At 51.2% G+C, this 19,178-nt stretch overlaps 7 protein-coding genes across 7 annotated transcripts; 1 reads left to right on the top strand and 6 right to left on the bottom strand.

Moving 5' to 3' along the window:
• Nucleotides 1-288: 288 nt before the first annotated feature.
• Nucleotides 289-3,298, top strand: N7459_006425 (Concanavalin A-like lectin/glucanase subgroup; the record flags this gene model as incomplete). Its single annotated transcript, XM_056945593.1, has 8 exons — nt 289-690; nt 761-1,217; nt 1,270-1,443; nt 1,498-1,947; nt 2,011-2,089; nt 2,163-2,170; nt 2,352-2,498; nt 2,562-3,298. 8 exons carry the CDS (start codon nt 289-291, stop codon nt 3,296-3,298), a joined length of 2,454 nt encoding a protein of 817 aa, XP_056797592.1.
• A 713-nt stretch (nt 3,299-4,011) lies between these two features.
• Nucleotides 4,012-5,171, bottom strand: N7459_006426 (uncharacterized protein; the record flags this gene model as incomplete). Its single annotated transcript, XM_056945594.1, has 2 exons — nt 4,012-4,688; nt 4,715-5,171. 2 exons carry the CDS (start codon nt 5,169-5,171, stop codon nt 4,012-4,014), a joined length of 1,134 nt encoding a protein of 377 aa, XP_056797593.1.
• Nucleotides 5,172-5,513: 342 nt separating this feature from the next.
• On the bottom strand, nt 5,514-7,385 carry N7459_006427 (uncharacterized protein; the record flags this gene model as incomplete). Its single annotated transcript, XM_056945595.1, has 1 exon — nt 5,514-7,385. One exon carries the CDS (start codon nt 7,383-7,385, stop codon nt 5,514-5,516), a length of 1,872 nt encoding a protein of 623 aa, XP_056797594.1.
• Nucleotides 7,386-8,684: 1,299 nt separating this feature from the next.
• N7459_006428 (Dyp-type peroxidase) lies at nt 8,685-10,294 on the bottom strand (the record flags this gene model as incomplete). Its single annotated transcript, XM_056945596.1, has 2 exons — nt 8,685-9,557; nt 10,268-10,294. The coding sequence occupies 2 exons, from the start codon at nt 10,292-10,294 to the stop codon at nt 8,685-8,687; spliced, it is 900 nt and encodes a 299-aa protein (XP_056797595.1).
• A 555-nt stretch (nt 10,295-10,849) lies between these two features.
• Nucleotides 10,850-11,809, bottom strand: N7459_006429 (uncharacterized protein; the record flags this gene model as incomplete). The annotated part of the gene is made up of 3 exons (XM_056945597.1): nt 10,850-10,990; nt 11,047-11,351; nt 11,407-11,809. Coding segments are annotated over 3 exons (849 nt in total), but the record flags the coding sequence as incomplete, so codon positions are not given.
• A 1,551-nt stretch (nt 11,810-13,360) lies between these two features.
• N7459_006430 (sterol desaturase family protein) lies at nt 13,361-15,118 on the bottom strand (the record flags this gene model as incomplete). Its single annotated transcript, XM_056945598.1, has 4 exons — nt 13,361-13,919; nt 13,976-14,061; nt 14,129-14,329; nt 14,561-15,118. 4 exons carry the CDS (start codon nt 15,116-15,118, stop codon nt 13,361-13,363), a joined length of 1,404 nt encoding a protein of 467 aa, XP_056797597.1.
• A 1,152-nt stretch (nt 15,119-16,270) lies between these two features.
• N7459_006431 (catalase) lies at nt 16,271-18,358 on the bottom strand (the record flags this gene model as incomplete). The annotated part of the gene is made up of 11 exons (XM_056945599.1): nt 16,271-16,347; nt 16,413-16,841; nt 16,907-16,991; nt 17,049-17,336; nt 17,393-17,516; nt 17,575-17,582; nt 17,634-17,726; nt 17,792-18,002; nt 18,051-18,098; nt 18,144-18,273; nt 18,325-18,358. 11 exons carry the CDS (start codon nt 18,356-18,358, stop codon nt 16,271-16,273), a joined length of 1,527 nt encoding a protein of 508 aa, XP_056797598.1.
• Nucleotides 18,359-19,178: the final 820 nt, after the last annotated feature.

Consider the following 19,178-nt stretch of genomic DNA (forward strand, 5'->3'; position numbering starts at 1 on the left):
GGGGCCTAAAATAGGCAGACCCCAAGCCGGTTTAGGCGAAGGGATCTCTTATCTCTTCTGCGATCTGTTGGATTTGGTTGTCTCTTGGATTGCCCCTGTTGCCATTGCTGGCAAAGACAAGCAGAGGAATTGTTCCAAGTCAATTTCCTTGCCAGATGAAATCCCAACACGATAGTATTCCAGCGAGAACATTCCCATTTCTCCACCAATCACGTCCCACGATCCGCAAAAGCCCGGCGCATTTAATCCCCCGCAAGATCCGGGGATCGAAGACGCAGACCAGGCAGAATGAGCTATACCAATCCCATCATTCCAGGCTTCAACCCGGATCCATCAATTGTCCGGGTAGAGCACGACTTCTTTCTCGTCACCTCCACATTTGAATACTTCCCGGGCGCTCCCATCTACCATAGTCGCGACCTGATTCAGTGGACCCTCATTGGACATGCTCTGACAAGGCCCAGTCAGCTCCAAATCCACACTCCAGAACCCGGGGGAGGAGTGTGGGCGACTACCATTCGCCACCATCAAGGAGTGTTCTACGTGATCACGGCCAGTTTCCAGCGGTATCGTCCGCAGCAAGATGATCGGGTGTGGCCTCAAGGGTTTTACGTCCAAACATCCAACATATGGGACGAGAGCACTTGGTCAGATCCAGTATATTTTGACCAGGTGGGCTTTGATCAGGATGTACGTGACGGGCGCGAAACACGCCCTCCTTTCCCATTCAAGAAAATGGCAAAATAACAGAAGCATCCAGCTGTTTTGGGACGACGATGGAACCGTCTACCTCTCTTCCACCTATCGTAAGCTAGAGCCTACTCCTGGTGTGAAGCTCAAAGACTTTGCCATCCACATTTGTACCGTCGACCTGGCTACCGGACATTCGACATCCGAGCCGAAACTGATTCGCGACTCATCCTCGGGCGTGGCCGAGGGCTCGCATATATTCAAGCGTGGTCGTTACTACTACCTGTTTACCGCAGAAGGAGGCACCGAGAGTGGACATTGCGAATGGGTAAGCCGCAGCGAGAAGGGACCAATGGGCCCTTGGGAGTTAGGACCCAGCAATCCACTCTGGCATAACAGCGTGCAAGATGAAGTGCAGAATACGGGACACGTCGACTTGGTGGAAGATGCAAAGGGCCAGTGGTGGGCGGTGCTGCTGGCAGTTCGCCCGGTGCAGAAAGCCGAGGGATGGGAGGAGTCTGTGCTAGGTATGCGTCTACTCACTACAGCCCAGCCAGAGAGGTATTGATATTTCTCTAGGAAGAGAAACATTTCTTGTTCCGGTGACGTGGATGGATGAATGGCCGGTCATCAATGAAGGAAAAAAGATCACTCTTCAGTCGTCTGGACCGGGCCTCTACCAGTTTACAATGCCGGTGTCCTGGAGGGATGACTTTTCTCAACCAAGAATGCAGCTTGGATGGTATCGAAAGAGTAACCATGGTGCCTGGTTAATGGTGTCGAGATTCTGGCTAATTGCCCTTACAGACACGCCGTCCACGATGGACTATACATTGACTGAAAGACCCAGTCACCTCCGACTGTACGGGGGACCATATAACCTTTCCGTCCCAGCATGTCCAACTCTTTTTCTGCGCAAACAAACGCATCGATATTGTCGATGGGAGACGAAGCTCTCATTCCATCCCACCTCGGAGCACACCGAGGCCGGGACTGTGCTCTGGTGGAATTACTTCACTCACAGCAGCATCGGTATTCGGAAAAAAGGTGGCCATCGAGTGATTCACTTCCAGCCATCCGAGGGTGATACAAGCCAGAAGACCCTCGGTGACACAGAGTATGTGACACTGTTTATTGAATGTGGGAACGAATATCGGTTCGGATATCGGGAGCCCACAGACTCGGACGTCCATTGGATTGGGATTGTCACAAATAGAGCTGCAACGAAGGCACCGCCAGTGGGTGCTCCCTTTACAGGTACGTCGTCTGCCACATGAAGCCTCAGCGGACATCAAATTGGGAAATACTCAGACGTGATAGGGATGATGCTCGGACTGTATACATTTGGTGAGCGACAGAGATGCTTGACACCGGCCGACTTTGCATATGCCCAGTTCCAGTGAAGACAACTGCTATTTAATTGTATGAATCTACTACCTTCGCTCCATCACTTGTTACTGTCCCAAATCTAGAGCGTACGGTAAGAATACCGTCATGACAGTACCACACCGGCTCTTTAACTCCGGTCTTGGGCCCACCTCAATCAAACGCTGTGATTGGCGGAGATCCGCCCACATTCAGCGTCAGCGCATAAATCCAGGCCGACTCGCCTCCATCCCGTTTTCCTTCTTCAGACTACCTATACTACCTAGTGCTGACAGTGACGATGACCGAATCCCCACAATCCACAACGAAAGAGCCGCTTCTGGCATCAGATCAGAATGTCAAGCCCGCAGATGACTGGGCTGGGACGACTGATCCGGCTGAGCGCCGGCGACGCCAAAATCGCATTAACCAGAGAGCACACCGTTAGTTGCCCTTGCTGGGGAGTTGCGAGAGCGCCCCGTTGGATGATGCTAATTCGTGTTTAGGTAGGCGACAACGGATGGAAGCCAAGAAAGATACCCATCCGAAAAGCGTTGTGCCTGCTCCCTCGCCTCCGTCCTTGTCGACGGCGTTGGTCCGTTCGACGAAACAGGCCAACACCGCGACAGGCCAACCCGTCAAAGCCGAGCCCGGATGCACGAGTCCGGGCTTCAACCAATTTCTTTTGGACAAATTCGCCGAGGCCGCATTCTACAGCTACATGGTCCGACAGCCGACAGCCGATCACCTTCTGACGTTAGCCCGGGTCAACGTCTTTCGTGCCTTCGGCCACAACCTGCAACTCGTCGGCGGTAGCCTCGACAACATGCACGACGACGCCCTATCACCATTCAACACCAACACTGCGGACGGCACCTTAATACCTAAAGAATACAACGAGTTGCCACTAAATCTCCGGCCTACGAAGCTCCAAAGAACCGTTGCACATCATCCCTGGCTGGACTTCTTCCCTCTACCCAAGATGCGCGACAACCTGATCCAAGCAGGCGACGATTGGAACGACGACCAGCTCTGCCATGACATCATGGGATTCTGGGATTCGACTGCGGCCGACGCGGGGCTGCTGGTGTGGGGGGAGCCCTGGGATGTGCGGAACTGGGAGGTGACGGAGCCCTTCTTGAAGAAATGGCAATGGGTGATCCGGGGGTGTCCGGAGTTGATGAATGCCACGAATGCGTGGCGGGCGAAGCGCGGGGAGAAGTTGATTTTCCGATATCTCTAAGCCGACCGAGGTTGATGCCACTGTAGAAACAGGTAGAATTAAACTAGCTTTCTAAACTCCGGTTGATCACTGCCCGAAACGCTTAGAGAAGGAACGCCGTTCGATGGCGCTAATGCAAGCTGCTGACAAGGCCCTGCAGATCTGGGCTGAAGAATAGCCAATCGACGCCGATTTGACCCACTGGGAATTGAGAAATGTGGGTTCGGAACGAGTATCGTAACTAATAAACGTAACAGACCGCCGGAGAGCGTTATTCTTTCCTTGTTGACTGGAATGGAGTTGGACCTGAGATTGCCAATTAGGATTATACCTAGATCGATCCCAACCCTGGTCATCACTTATCTGTCGCTCGTCTATACACTCTCGCTCAGGCTCGCCTTCCATACGGTAGAGAGAGAACCTTCTAAACTATAATCTCGTGTTATGGTAAATAAACCCTCTTCTCTAAGATTGTAGGAAAAGTATGCACGAGAGCTGATAATGAACAGCCTACTTAAGATTTCTCGAAATTTAAACATTAACGCAGTAACCTTGCAATACAAACCGGACAACTTCTCGGCTAGCAAAGTCTCAGCTTCATTCCTCCTTCTGCATCCTCTCTTGGGGAATTGCCTATCTCAGATCAATAGTAAGCATTTGTTTCGGAATCTTCACTGTCACTTATATCATAGTGACATTCAATCACAAACCCAAAATTTGATGAATGGCCACCGCTACTCCCTCGGCTGCCACTCTCTCAGATACGCCTCAAGTTGCTGCATCCGGCTTTCTGCCACCGGAACCTCCACTCCATAGCTCTGCGCCTCCTGCTTGCATAGCTGTCTGTAGAACTGCACTTGCAGACGTAGCAGCCCTATTGTATTCAACAAGAGTACCCCTGCTCCCTGAAGCATCTGTTGTATCGCTGTCCGCTGGGACTGCCATTTCCCGAAAGGTGTGAACACCTGTGCAAACCGCTTTACCAGTACAGTCTTCATAGCCGACTCCCATTTTGTCACGTACCGCGGATGCATCCCCAGCACGACATGCATCTGATGCTCCCCAACTTTCACTTCGCGCACCTGTCCTGACATCGCCCCCGTTACCGATGAGCAGAGTTGCTGCACGAGCTCATCCTCCAAGATATCCCATTTCTCATTCCCCGACTTGGTACAGCACTGACACGAGAGTAACACCCACGGCTGAATCAATGCGAGGCTCGCCTTTGTAAGTGCGAACGATTCCAGCGCTAATTCCTTCAGTTTGTCCGGCCCCTCACAGAAGACACGTTCCCCCAGATCGCTTCGGAGCATTGGGAACGTGTCAAATATGATAACATCGTCAAGCCCCAGCTCCGTTTTTTCTAGAGTCTCCCGCACCCAGGATAGCGTCGGTGATTCGTCCACATCTCCTGGAATGGTAAGTGGTCCCACGGACTGGGATTGAGCAACATTACAGCTGGGAATCCAATCCAGCCTGATAGTAGTTTTATCCAGTTGAGAAATCCCTTTTCAGAGATACCCCATTTCTCCTGGAACTTTCGTGCTTGGATATAGAGAGCCTCAGATTCGTTGAGTGTGAATCGCCGCGGCTGCTGAAGCTCGGAAACATACTGCGGAATCACATCCTGCGCCAAGGTCTCGACTCGTCGCACTGGAACTTGATCACCAGCACTGGCAGGAAGTGGGAGAAAACGTAGAAAGGGATTATTTCTAAGGCTATCGAGCTCGGCCTGCTCTTTCTCAGATACTCGAGGAAGCACTGCCGTGAAGGGGTTGAGTCCTCTCGGCCCATTTTTTACCGTCCCTGCCTCAGGAGTATCTGTCAAGGAAAGACCGGCAAGTGCGTCTGGAAGAGAGTTGTCAGATTGATTTTCCGAATTTGGAAGGGACATTGTGAGGAAATAATAAGGAGGAACGAAGGAAAGAGAGAGAAGCACCACCTCTTTCAGTTCTTCAATACTTTGTGCTCGGATGGGGAGAGGTTGTATAGACTGCTAATGGTACGAGAAGATGGTGAGATGGGTAGTTGATCAAATTAACCAAGAGCGGCTCCGAAATAATTGTCGGAAGAAATCCATGGGAATAGAAATTTGTATTAACCCATCTTAAAGCCCTAAATTGGCAAAGTAGGCGGAATAGCAATACAGAGTTCTTCTCAATTCCCCTGTGTATTCTGAGCGGGACTATAAATCGAAGCGTGTATAGAAATTCGTGAATCAGAACAGAACTGATCATCAAGTAACATGCTCCTTCTCTTCCTCCTTGGGGATCCTGACCCAGAACAGGGTGATGGAGGCGGCGACAATCTCAGCCGCAAGCGCAAACCACCAGATCGCCCGCAGCCCCTCGAGTCCAATATCGCCCGAGGGTCCCTTGTCCACCTTGGTGCCGATGGCGTCCGCGACGGAGGTCATGATGGCCGAGCTGAGGTTCTGCATCGTCACCAGCAGACTACCTGCGCTGCCCTGGTACGACCGGCGGACGTTGCTAGTGATATAGATCGACGCCGCGGCGAACGAGAGGTCCGGACCGAAGGTGACTAGCGCGACTCCGGGGAACGACAGGGCCCAGTAGGTGGTGCCGGAGGTCTGCGGCAGGAAGAAGGTCGGGCCCATGCCAAATGCTACCATAGAAGCCAGGTAGATGTAGTTGCCCGGAACGACGTGGAGGGTCTTGCTCACGACCCATGTGGCTAGCACGCCTACAATGGCGTTGGGGAGAAGGTATAGAGCCACCGTCAGGGGACTGTGCTCCTGGACGCGCAGCCAGAACTGCACCGCGTAGAACTGCCAGGCACCAGAGAAGGCGCCGTATCCAAGAAAGTAGGCCACCATAAGCGGCGTAAAGCCTTTTGTTTTCCACAACCGATTGGGAATCAAGGGTCGCTCGACCCAGCGCTCCACGAAGAAGAAGCCGACCAGGAGAAGAATACCGACAATGACCAAGGCGTATGTATACGGAGACCACTCGACGACGGACCCTTGCGTGAGACCGAATAACAGACAAACACAACCCGAAACTGCAAAACTAGCTCCGAGGAAATCAAATTGCCGGAGCGTAGGAGCCTCGGCCCCAGCAATATCGGCCACCGGCCGCAGTGGGGGAATGGTCACAAAGGCAGCAACCAGACACAGGCCCGAGAGGACAGCATTGGAGCCGAAGATCCAATACAGGTGCGCCTTCAGAGCTCCGCCCTGGATGCCACCGAGCCAGAACCCAAAGGGCGCAGTGGCCGACATGGCCGAAAAGACCTGGTTTTTACGGAGACCCGGCTTGTACACGCGGCCGAGGATGCTCATGGACCCCGAGACCAAGACCCCGATTGAGAGGCCCTGCATGGCACGCACGATATAGAACAGAATGGCGGTAGACGGATGAACGCAGAACACACCGACGACGTTCCAAATCATCAGCCATGCAAAGGCGCCCACCATGATCATCCTCGGGGGCGCTAGATCGCTCAACGAGCCCGAAATCACCACCGACAGACTCAAGGGTGTGGTGTATGCCCCCAGAAGCCACGGGAGCTCGCTGTTGCTGATATCCAACGCGCGTTTGAATTCTTCCTGGTTCACCGTGATATCACCGAGGAGGAAAGAGAACAGCAGCAGGCCGGCAGAACACACGAAAATGAATATCACTTCTGCCGTGAAACTGCCCAGCTCCGGCGGCACTCCCTGGTACTTGGCCTGAGTGGGCGATCCCGCTTCTTCTGCGAGATCGGGCATCCGCACCGGCGAATGGGGCTTGATGGAGCGACGCGTAGCGCTCCGCTCGCTGCGACGGGAGGGTACGGCGCCCAGCTCGATGAGAGCTTCACCATGATGCTGGTCGGGCGGCACATTGGACATGGTCCGCGAGAGATTCTCCAGCGCCTCGCCCATATGCGAGTCCCGACCCGTCCTCGTCGTGGGGACCCTGTGGAGATCGGCGACATCGTGAGATTCGCGAGCGTGATAAGTGATCTCGTCGGGCTTTCTTTCAGTGCTATCCTCCGTTGTTGATGGCGCCCAGGAAGGGTGGGCTGATGATCCCAGGTCGCTGTACTGCGTGTGGACGCCAGTCTTGGTGCTGGTCCCGTCTGCGTCCACGGGCGGAGGTGCCATCTTTGCAGAGGGGGTTGTGTGCCTCGATGGATGACACAGGAGAAATTTTAAAGCACCAACAATCTTCGGCCAGCGATCCCGCGATTTAAGCGCAAGACTACCCACGTAGACCGCCTCGTTGAGGTGGCGACTAGAGACGTGGAGATGTGGAGATGCGGATTCACGCCACGAAGAATTGTCTCGCCAAACGCGGAAATCAGAATCCGGGGATCCTATAAAAAGCGGCAACGTTATCAACAAAGTGTGAGATTTGATTGCGATTTCACATCGTGGCAGCAAGTTCTCCCGCTCTGCTATAGAAAGGTCTGAAATATATTGTTTAGAGCGATACACAATCGCAAGATTAATATATGTCAATGGGGGCTACGGCCAGGTCAATTTAATGGAACTGGGCTAATATGCTCTCGATATCATGGCCAAAATGAACAACAGTGCCCAACCACTGCGGGTTACTTCATTTTCGAACATTATTGGGCTTGATTCCGGTGTGAGGGTTGGCCTCCAACAATTGCGCCCTCCCCTGAAACGGGCCTACATCCGCCATTCTCCATACCTGCAGTTCACAACTCTTGAGCTGTGGTGGAAGTTGCTCGGCTACTTTTATTCAAACTGCGTCCAAGCCAGGGTCGTTGTTGCAAAAGAACGTGTTCTGGCCGGTTTGCTGCCAGCGTGCACCGGAGAGAAACTCAGCAAGATGGCCCATGGGATATCGAATGGTGAAGAAACTTTCTATTATCCATCATGACCAAAGAAGCCACGAACGTGATCCCATGCTTACCCGATATCAAGGTAATAATTTGTCGAATACGGGCAGGACGGCTTGTCAAATGAGGTCAGTCCAGGTCTCCGTACAGCTGACAGCGACGTACAGTATAACTGGTAAGAGAGAGAAGGCAAGACCAACGAGGATATTCGGAATGTGAAGGGGAATGGAGGAAGAAAAGCGTCAGCGGGGTACTCAGTGATCAAAATACGCGAGTACGCGATCCCGAATCGACTTGTACTCTCCCCACAGTAAATACTAGAGTTGCTGCTCACCCTGCCTAATCCATCGGTCCCGTCTGCAAAGCCACCACCCGAATCAATATCAGGATCAGTCACATCATCTCCATCGCAAGGCTATTCGGCTCAGCTCTACCTGCATATCTATATCTGGCTTGCGAGAAGGCCTCTGGGCTCAATCTGCCTGCGTCGAAAGCATAACGCAAGCAGAAGACGTCCTGGTATGTTGAAATGCCGCTCCACAAGTATCATTAGCTTCGTTTTAGCTACTCGCCAATAATAAGCATTGCTTGCCTATCAATCATCAAGTCCATCCAAGACCGGACCCGATGGTGCAAAGAAAACAGTGCCGGTCAGCGGCGTCGAGAAATCTAACAGCCGGTCGTGCAGTCCAGGTGGATGCCCGATGAACATCCGCTCAAGCATCTTCTCAATCACCCACAGCCGCCGGGTGTATCCAATGAAGTACGTTCCAAACTCGCCACTCGCAGGCGACCCAAAGGGCATATTATCGCGGAGAATATCATGCTCGTCGCTATTGTCATCGACAATAGTGTTCAGCGTCTTATGCGAGGCTTGCATCCCGTCCTCGACGTCGTCGAGCTCGATATTATCGGACTTGGTGCGTCCAATGATCCGCTCTTGCTGCTCCGCAGGAAGAGACTTCCAGCCGGCCAAGTCATGGAGATACTTTTGAACAACGACGTAGCTGCCGCCCTGGGCATTTACGTCGTCCTCGCTCGCAACGAGAACCGAGGGTGGCACGTCCGGGCCGACGGGATTTGCGGTCCCGTCGACGAAGCCTAGGAGATCGCGCGCGTCGAAATAGCGGAAGCCGATTGTTTCGTCGACGAGTCGCACGGAGTCGCCAAGGCGGTCCATGAGCTGGCGCTCGAACTCGAAGCAAAGGTCGCGGCGCTCGGAGCGGATGTGGAAGAGCAGGTCGCCGGGGGTGGAGATGGCGGTATGTTTCGCGCCCTTGACTTCACGGAAGGGGCGCAGTTCTTTGGGTCGTGGGAGATTATTGGTGAGTTCGTCCCAGATGGAGCTGCCAATGCCAACGGTGCAGGTGAAATTGGCGTTCGAGTCTCGAAACGCGACATTTTTGGCTAGACTTGAGATGCCGGCGAGGGTTGAGGGTTGAGCGAATGGTGGGGATGGCGGAGGAATCTGTGACGCATAAGACGAGGAAGGTTGCTGATCGGGTGAGAGGTGCGGTGAGGCTGCTCATTGTGCGCTCGGGAGATCTGATTTGGGCGTTGAGATACGGAGCGAATCGCTTTGGCTGTGGTGCTCTCAGTCTGAGAAAGGGCGAGCGCGCAGAAGAATTGGGTCTGAAGCTGCAGACGACAAGCCGGGGGCTCATGGTATTCACCGCGGAGATATGATATACTAGGTAACGGGAGTGTCCAATCAAGCAAGTTGCGTTTCGCAGCTCAATCGGAGCTGGAGCTAGACTAGTATAGAGGCGCTACAGCTTCCGGTGAGCAAAGATCGACATTCGAGCATTCCAGATCGACCTTTCGACGTTGTGATTGGCTGCTTAGTACTACTGAATGCGGCAAGTGAATCCCTTTGCATCATGACTTCCCCACAGTTGGTCATAGAAAATGGGAATCATGACTAGTTCGTGAGTATCGTTTCACCTGCACGAATAGACAGAAAATGAAGATACTAGTATCACTTAGCGCGAGAAAGGGGAGAGACATCACGTCGAGCGGCACTACCTAATGTCCGTGAATTGATGACAGGAGTGAATCTGGCGACCACCCGTCATCTACGAGTGTTGGTGTCTTGCCATTATTTCCGAGGTGGTAAAGCAAGTTGAGGAGGCATTTCTCGACTCCCCGGCGCGCCTCCAAACTCAATGTGCCAAGCACCTGGACCAAGTCCATAGCATAGTGCATCGTGGACCCCCCTTCGTAGTGCGATCGGGCCATGCTTTCATATAAGATCGAGCGCAACTTATGGACTGAATGTTCCCATATGTGGTGAGAGCTCCTAAGAAGCTTCTCAAGTCCATTCAGTGCGTTCGGTCTAGTGGGCGTTGTGAGATCCTCCTCAGCCAGAGCAGAAAGTGACTCCTGTACTAGGACACTAATAGAGAACAGACACACCAGCAGTTCGTTCTCCCGTTCCGAGACGCGCGAGTCATCAGATAAAGACCCAAAAGAACGCTGAAAGTCGTGACGCAAAAGCGCCACTGCAGCATGAGCAAAAGGGAAGGACGAAAGTCCTCGGGCGTAGAAAGATCCCATGAATGTTCTCATGTCCTGGATAAATGATATCAACCAAAGACAGCGAACTTTGTGAATGTCAAAAGATGGGGATTGCTGTTGCGTTGGAGATGAAAGTGGCGGACGAGAGATTCGCTCGAGGTGGTTAGTGGGCTCGAGCCACGACGGCCGTGACATGAGCGAGACGCTGGGAGTAGTCAGTCGTGTCATATATCGATCTATACTGGTGGCAATGATCACCCACAGGTAAACCACAAGTTCCAAACGCCAGTTGTCGTGTAGCGCTTCGACTCCACCTTTGGCATCGATCATTCTCTGTAGTCCGTCGCGGTGAATGTTCCAATCTTCCACTGTACCCCAATACCGCTGAATAGATATATTAGCCGGTTTATCTCGGGAAAATTTGCACTTGGATAATGTACCTCGAACGTGAGCAAACGAACGACAGCAGAGAAGGAATCCGCGCTGAGTTCCTTCTCCGGATCTCGAAGCCAAAGGCGTAGTATCCTGACAGCCTCGATTTTATATTTGAGAGCATCGGCAGAATTCGTTCCACGTCCCGGAGGAGTGCCAGCGTACAAGTGCGATAAATGGGCGGCTGAGTGCGCCATAATGCAGTTGAACGACGACGCGTTCGAAAGATCTAGTGGAAACCAAACATCTTTCATCGGATTAAACTCCGTGACGTGCAAATCTTCGAACATCATGGCGGCATGGGTACTTATCCCTGAGGTCCCATCAGCGAAATTCCAGCGACGATGTTCTCGACACCGAAGACGCACAGTGGAAGAGGAGCTTCTGATGCTGGCTGGTCAAGTGAACGGGACACGTCTGGAACGGATCTGGTCTCGAGCTCGACAGCGCATGGCTCAACCCGCCAACCAGCTGCGCCGGCACGCCGAATAGGGTCTCTCGATTCTCTGGCACCTCGCTCGGGCCCTGTTCGAACGCTGAGATAGACATATTCGTTGTAGGTGAATATTCATCGTGAGACCCGCTTTTCGATCGTGGAAGCAAAGTTCGCGACGAACTCGTCCGGGAGTGTGTTTTGGCCTCGTTCTTGCGCTTGTGTCGCCACTTCCAATGCTCCCTCATCGTATGGCTTCGCGCTTCCGACTGCCCCATCCCCGCGACAAAAAAGTACTGGGGCGTTCTACTCGACGAGCTAGAGGACTGGGGAGACATTTTCGGCCATGCAGATATGCGGGACCGGAAGGGTCGACACCTCGAAGGGTGGTTGGAGATGTCAAAATGATGTGTGGAGCGCTCGTATTAGTTGTTGTATGTTTGGATTAGTTAAGCGTACGCCCCCCTGGTACCTACCTAGGCACCTACCTAGGTAAATTGGAAGCGGCGGAATAGCAGGAGATGAGCTTTCAGACGTATCGACGGTGTTATAAAAAACCGCTAGTATGTATTATAGGTCGGTAAAGTCCAGAGAGTCGGGCAACTTGGTGTATGCAATAAGCCCGTTAGATTTGAATAATCTAGGTAGTCAGAATATTCGACGTCAAGGTGGTTTCTTGGCCTAACTTAGTTTTAATACATATTGTATGCATATATCATTATCTGCTGTTCGATCGATCGGGTGACCGTGGATCCATGGATAACGTTATCCACATAGTAACCATGATTTATATTTCAACCAGCATATGTTTACTCTGCTTTCAATTTTGTACACTATCTTTTCAATGTATAAACCATCCCAGAGCTCTCTGGGTCGCCAAATAATAAAATTTATCACGTTTTCACAACATACCCTACATTTTAGACCTGTGTGGCTCAAATATATCTCTGTGCAAAAGTTCTACACAAATTCCTCAAACCTCAAATTAAGTGGTACATGACATGAAAGATATTAGGAGAGAAAGAAGTTCTAATTAATCCTGGTTGTTGATGTATAAAACTGTAATTTATCGCTTCTTGTTTACTCGTCAACAGGGAGATCAATAGGTGCATTGAATCTCTATTCAAGCCTCTTGGTACCCCAAAGAACGCCCCCTGTCCTCTGCAGCGCCAAAATGGCCACAATGGATTCCAGCTTTCGCTGGCGTTTAAAAGCGCCAACTGCTCTCACCCTGGTCGCTGTCCTCACGAATGCTACTACACGCTGCCTGATATTTGTCGTATCTTGACCTTCATCGTACCTGGGCGCCTCACGCTGGTATTCCTTATACAGATTTGGACATAGATTATTGTATTTTGTAACTAGTTTTGAAATAATTATAGTCAGAGCCAAGAAGTACTTAGTTTAGCGCTAGGATGTCAGTGGCGTAGACAGCGAGTATTAGAGACATAAATATTATAACTACTACTTGGTAGGTTGTCTACTTATATACTCAGTCCCCTGAATTTTAAGACCATGCAATTGGTTTAGGTAGGATAGCTTCGCCGAGGGTGGCAGAGCGCTATGGATAACACTCATATTTTCAGGGCGCAGCATGGAGCGTCATGGATTAACAGGGGATAGTTTTCCAGTCTCAATCTACACCATTCTACGATCTACATGTCGTATAAAAAGGGGGTTGATTGAATATGTATTAAGAAAGAGATTTAGATCCTTGAAAGAGACAGGGCTGAGAAGACATGGAATCTAGAAAACTTCTCTATCTCCGATAACAATATTAGAAGAGCAGACTAGGCTATTATGCGATAAACAACGGCTCGAACAAGGTCAAGTCCGAGTGCGAAGGAGAACAGGCAAACTGGCTGCCATTGAATCATTATCAGATCAGATCATTGAGCCTTCTTCGCTCCGGCCTTGCCTTCTCTGCGGCGCTTCAGCGCATCGGGGGTGTACTCAGTGTCAAGGAGGTAGTCCCACCAGCGGAAGCTGCTGGCGTAGTTTCCGATGAACTTTTCGTGGTGGAGATCGTGGTGGTCGGCACCGGCCCAGAAGGGAAGGAAATGGTGGAGACTCCAGGGGAATTCGTAACCAGAGTGAGCGTCGATGGCCTGGAATAAGCGCAGCACAATCCAGATATACATGGTGAGAATATGTAGGTCACCAGTGAAAGCGCACCAGACGATGGGGCAGCCGACGGCACCGAAACCCAGAATCATGACTTCGATTGGAGATGCGTATTCGGCAGCCAGTCCAAAGGGAGCGGAGTACTGGTGGTGGATTTTGTGGATGGCCTTATAAAGGGGGCCCCAGTGGAGAGCGCGGTGGGAGAAGTAGTGCCAGGTATCCTCCATCACGAAAAAGATGGCGATCTGGTAGGCCATAGTCCAGAGGGAGGGAAAGGGAATCGAAGTCGACAGGCCGCAGAATTGGGCCATCGGGTGGAAGAGCCTGGAAAGATTGGTCACACTGGTGGCGATGAATATAGGATTTTAAAAGAGACATACCAGATTTGAGGGAGCTCAACAGTGAAGTGGCTGAGAAGCACAAACTTGGCGCAATTCCACTGTTCTTTCAATGAGGGGATCTTGTTCTAAAGAGGGGGAGGAAACCGGGGTTAGCACAGCACCGTTGACGTGGGGGATTGAGACCCAACTTACGTTCTGAATCTTGTACCTCTTGAAAAAACCCAGGGTATCAATGAAGATCCAAGGAAGGGAGCGACCGAAGTAGACCACCTCGTGCATCACGAAGGACATGATACCGGTGGCGAGGACATCGTTCTGCATCCAGGCAAACCAAGCAACCCATAATCTCTCGGCAATGTTCAAATCAGTGTTGGATTTGGTGATTTCCTCATACTGGCCCCAGTAGGTGGCCGAGGGCAACACGGTGGAATTCCTGAAAGCGGAAACAAAAAGGGTTAATTGCAAATCCTTCGGGAGAAAGACTTCCGGCAGAGGAAGGAGAAAAAGGGATAGAGTAAAGAACATACATTGTGTTTCCCAACAGGTCCAAGGAAGAAGGGAAGAAGAGGGAGGCTGAAGAAGGAAGAGAAAGGCAGGGCGAGGAGCAGTAAATATTTAATTTACCCCGGAGGGAGGAGCAAAGCCATCCCGAAGTGGCGAGACCGCACCTCTCACGCGTAGGACTAAGGTAAGGCCACTGACGAGCCGATCACCATCCGAGCCCCACTCACCGGGTAATGCATATATGTCTGTCTTCTGTTTGGCTGATGAGCCCTCACCCCCCTGTGGAGGGCTCCTGCCTTGTCGATAGGAACCAATGCGGAAAATATCCTGGCTCCCGTCGACAACATCCTCGTCAAATTTGGCTTGGTTAGGAGAGTAGTGATCAACGGGTTGGAAGGGGAGTGTTATATTCACACCGTGGGTGGCATTGGGAAAGTCGGAAATGGAGAACGTGATCGACAAGTCCATAGCTAGTAGAAGCTGCCGGGGTGATGTATCGCTTCCAGAGGTATAAAAACCTAGATGATTATCATAGGTAAGATTGAGAGCCTGGCCAAAGGTATTGAAGGCGGTTTCCGGCAGCCATATGTAGCTAGTCGAGGAGTCGAGGGTGTAAGAGAGAGCTAGTTCTCGGGGCAGAGGTTGTAATTTGATGATGTGTAGCAATGCCTTTTTCATCTTCTGAGTCGGACGAAATTGATATGGTATTCAGTGAAACAACGAGAATCAAATTCCTGGTCAGATGAAAAATCGCATCACTAGTCCTATATCGGTCCTGATCTACACCTCCAATTGTAAGAGAAGCTTGAACACCCTTTAAAATCAGTGTGTTCGCTTAGAGCATGGTCGCTTAAGCTCACAGCGAGGCCACGCAATACAATCCAGGTATCTTCATCATTGATAATGATAAGCTGGTCTTCGTACACCTCCGTAGAATCCACGAGTATTGTATCTGCCCCGTAGGTTGCTTGGGTGGAGGAATGTCTCATAGGACGTCCATCCTGATTTCTCCATGTTGAAGAATCATAAGGATCAAAGAGGCCGCCTCATTTTTTTGGACAATCTGATAGCGAAGCTGGCTTCCGCTGTCAGTTTATTATGTCAATTGTTTCAAGAAAACACGGCCTGGTGACAACACAACGTACAGTTTTCACAAGCCTTTTCTCCGATGAGCCATGTGCCTCTATCTATAGTGCTTGGAAATAAAGATATTGTGAGCTCTGTACCAGCGTAGATATTTACGCTAAAAGACTGTCAGTTATTCGAGGCGGCAATGCAAGACATTGCTCACTTAACGCGCTCCAGGTTTCGTTAATGCCGTATCTTTGCCGAGATTGGGTTTATGTCTCCCCTCTAATGAAAATCAGAGACTGGACGCCCAATGCCTTTAATAAAACCTTGTTGTTTAATCGTAGATATTCTATATTTATTGTATTAAATATTACATCTGATCGAGCTAGAGTTAAGGTTTTAGATCCTACTTTCAATGATAAAAAAACAAAAAAAAAATTCAAAACAATCGATTTATATATTAGCGTCAACTACATGAATGAATTATTTTAATTATTCACGATTTATGCCACTAATCATTCCAACAAAAAACATAAGTATATACAATCTAAATCTGCGCCAATCGACGCTTAGATTTCCAGTGCGCCGATCCTGGCCCGAGGCGAGTAGCGATCACCCCCAGCGTAATAGTACGGTAGATTTATCATCTAACATACGTGACATAAGAAATCGAACGAACCATGCACCCGGAGTTCCACTACCTTCCAGAACTGCCGCAAAATATGCAGCACGATGGAATTACTGCACATTAGATCCGTCTCACGCGGTCCTGATTGCTGCTTCGGTCCGCTCTTGCAGCCTCGACCCCAAATCGATGTTGACACGGCTGAAAAGGCCTGAAAGTAGAGTTAGACTTGTGCAACACACAGGTGCCTTCCGAGAGTCGCTAGAGAACACATACTATACACAGCCTCGCGCAGTGAGGCGTACTTCACATCTTTCAAGCTGCCGACGAGATTATCAATCACCCGGTCTTGGTGACCGGGTTCACGGCCAATGACCTCCCACAGGGCTGCAGGCTGGACAAAGTCCGCGTCAGTGATCTGGCTGGTAAAGGCCGAAACCTCTCCCACCCATTTTTCATGTTCGGTGTGTAGGCTCAGGGCTTCGGGGGCCGTTCCTTTCACGTCCTGGTAGAACCTGGTGGGCTGGATCGAGGAGCCAACGTAATTGGGATCTCCGCCGTAGTTGCCATCAAACCGCATGGCTCCATCCCGCTGGAAGGGGCAGTACACTGGGACCTTGGCTGCGTTGGTAGGGAGTTGCTGGTAGTTCACGCCCAGTCGATAGCGAGCCGCGTCGGGGTAGGCGAACAGTCGTGCTTGAAGCACTTCGGTGCAGGTTAGTTTCAAGACACGCCAGGAGATAACGTCGATGAGTTCTTCCACGACGTACCTGGGTCGGCGGACGCGGCGAACCCTGGAACCATCGTCGATGGGGAAAAGGCCGCTTGTTCGATATCCGCAAAATAGTTTTGCGGCTGCCACTCGTCTCAGTCACTGCGACGGAATGATGAAGCACAGCGGACAAGACTTACATTTCGGTTCATAGTAAGACGGCCAATCTGCTGGAGAGGGTAATCCTTATGGGACCACACCTTGGTCATGTCAAAGATGTTCCACTCGTACTGCTCGGCCTCCTCGGGACTCATCAGCTGGACGTAGACGTTCCAAACTGGATAGTCGCCCCTCTCGATAGCCTCGAACATGTCCTGGATCATATAGTCGGGGTTCTCTCCTGCTATCTTGGTAGCTTCGTTGCGACTGAAGTTCTCGATTCCTTGCTGCGTTTTGACGTGGATCTTGGCATATTTGAACGAGCCATCCTAAGCAGACTCTTAGTAGGAGCAATCTTGAGCATCTCGACTGTCATGTCGCATACCGACTTCGTAAACTTGTATGTGTGGCCACTGTATGCGTTCATATAGCGAACCGATCTGGGAGTGCCGCGGTCGCTGAACAAAACCAACAATTGATGTATGCCCTCGGGGTTGCCAACGTGGAAACTTGATTCATTTAGAGTCTGAATAACCGATGAAGAAGGAGAACCAGGAAACAACATACTCCCAAAACTGTCTCGTTGATTAGAACGATCCATTGCCAGTCAGGAGTTAGGGACTCACCATATTTGCATCGGGCAGATGGCTCTGGGGGTGCCGCTTGTGGGACCGGTTCATTGAGGGGAACTTGATCGGATCTCGAATGAAGAAGACAGGCTGAAGTAATGGTTGAAGTTAAGGATGGGGCTTTCCGATACTGCAGAGGGAGCAGCTGGGCATACCGTGTTGTTGAAAACCCAGTCGAGGTTTCCCTCGTCTGTGTACAGCTTCATCGCCCACCCGTGGACATCGCGAGAAGTGTCCGCCGATCCCGACTCGGGCCCGACCGTTGATACACGCTGCAGAACGGGTGTCTTCTTTCCAGCCTTGCTGAGGAAACTGGCGCTGGTGAAATCGGAGCAATCGCGAGTGGCTTCAAACTCGCCATAACATCTTCATAGGGTTAACGGCAGGTTCTTCGGTAGAGAATTTACAACGTACCCGACAGCTTTCGCATGAACCACTCTTTGGAGGCCTAAGGTCAGCATACTGCGATGAATCCACGGTTGCCGATTGATTGAGAAAGAGACCTACCGCTCAGGTATTCTTTCGCGCGAGAAATGAGCCAAGATCTCGATGAGCTGGGTGTCTTGCAGTAATCCGAGCCCACCACCCTGTCTGCCGCGCATCAGAAGAGCAGTGCTATTGCTTGCAAAAGGGCAACCTAGAAATAGTTATAATGAGACACACCACTGAGGTCTGCAAAACCACTTACCCTCTGCGAGAGTGTAGTATTTCCGGTCGCTCATGGTGAATGATTGCTAGGGATGGTGGTGAAAGCTCAAACCAGACGAACAGGGCGTAGTATGGCTCCATTGAGTGAATCGACAGTGCCATTTAAATATCCTGGATTCTAGCGCTCGTCGCATGGCTGTTAGTTTCCAACGCCTTCGGATTGGCTCTGAAGCATGACTCTTACACTCACCACTCATCCTCTGCGCGGGGGGATTACCTCCACTCCCATCTGGACATCTGATTGGCGAAATACTACTTCCCATTTCATTCACCTCCCAAGCGCGCCAATCCGAACCCACCAAAAGCTTGTCGGTGCTTGACACTTGCTTCCCGACCCCGAGTGGAAAATGATCGCACCGCATGGAGGGCGTCAAGGTAGTGTGATGCCGATTTAGCAGAATGGTTGGATGCATGGCGCTGACCACGGTTCGGATCCCAGGTTTCGTGATCTACTTTCGGTCTACTTCGAGGAATTGGTCAAAGCTAAGACAAGGTGAAACGAAGTCCTGCCAACCCATTTTAATGTCGGGGCCGCCAGCATCGAAAGTGGCCGATGTTAAGCCGGGGGATCCGTTGATGGGACTCTGCACTGTGCTCCACATGGTGGACGGACAGGAGAACGGCAGCAAGTTTTCAGCCGGACGCATGTCGTGGATCTCTTCCAATTCCGGTGGCATCTTTCTTGACTTGTGGAGTAACGACCATGCCGGTGGTTGATGGACGTGAGATCGCCCTCGTTTTCTATTTGTTGATCTGGCGCAGTGCCTCGACCCAGACTCTCTCGGCCTTCAGTGAATAATGAGATCATCAACCTGGCTCTCCTCTTAGTCCGTC

This window comes from Penicillium hispanicum, assembly GCF_028827665.1.
Source record: "Penicillium hispanicum strain IBT 35686 chromosome Unknown utg000006l_segment0_segment0, whole genome shotgun sequence".
NCBI classification, from domain to species: domain Eukaryota; kingdom Fungi; phylum Ascomycota; class Eurotiomycetes; order Eurotiales; family Aspergillaceae; genus Penicillium; species Penicillium hispanicum.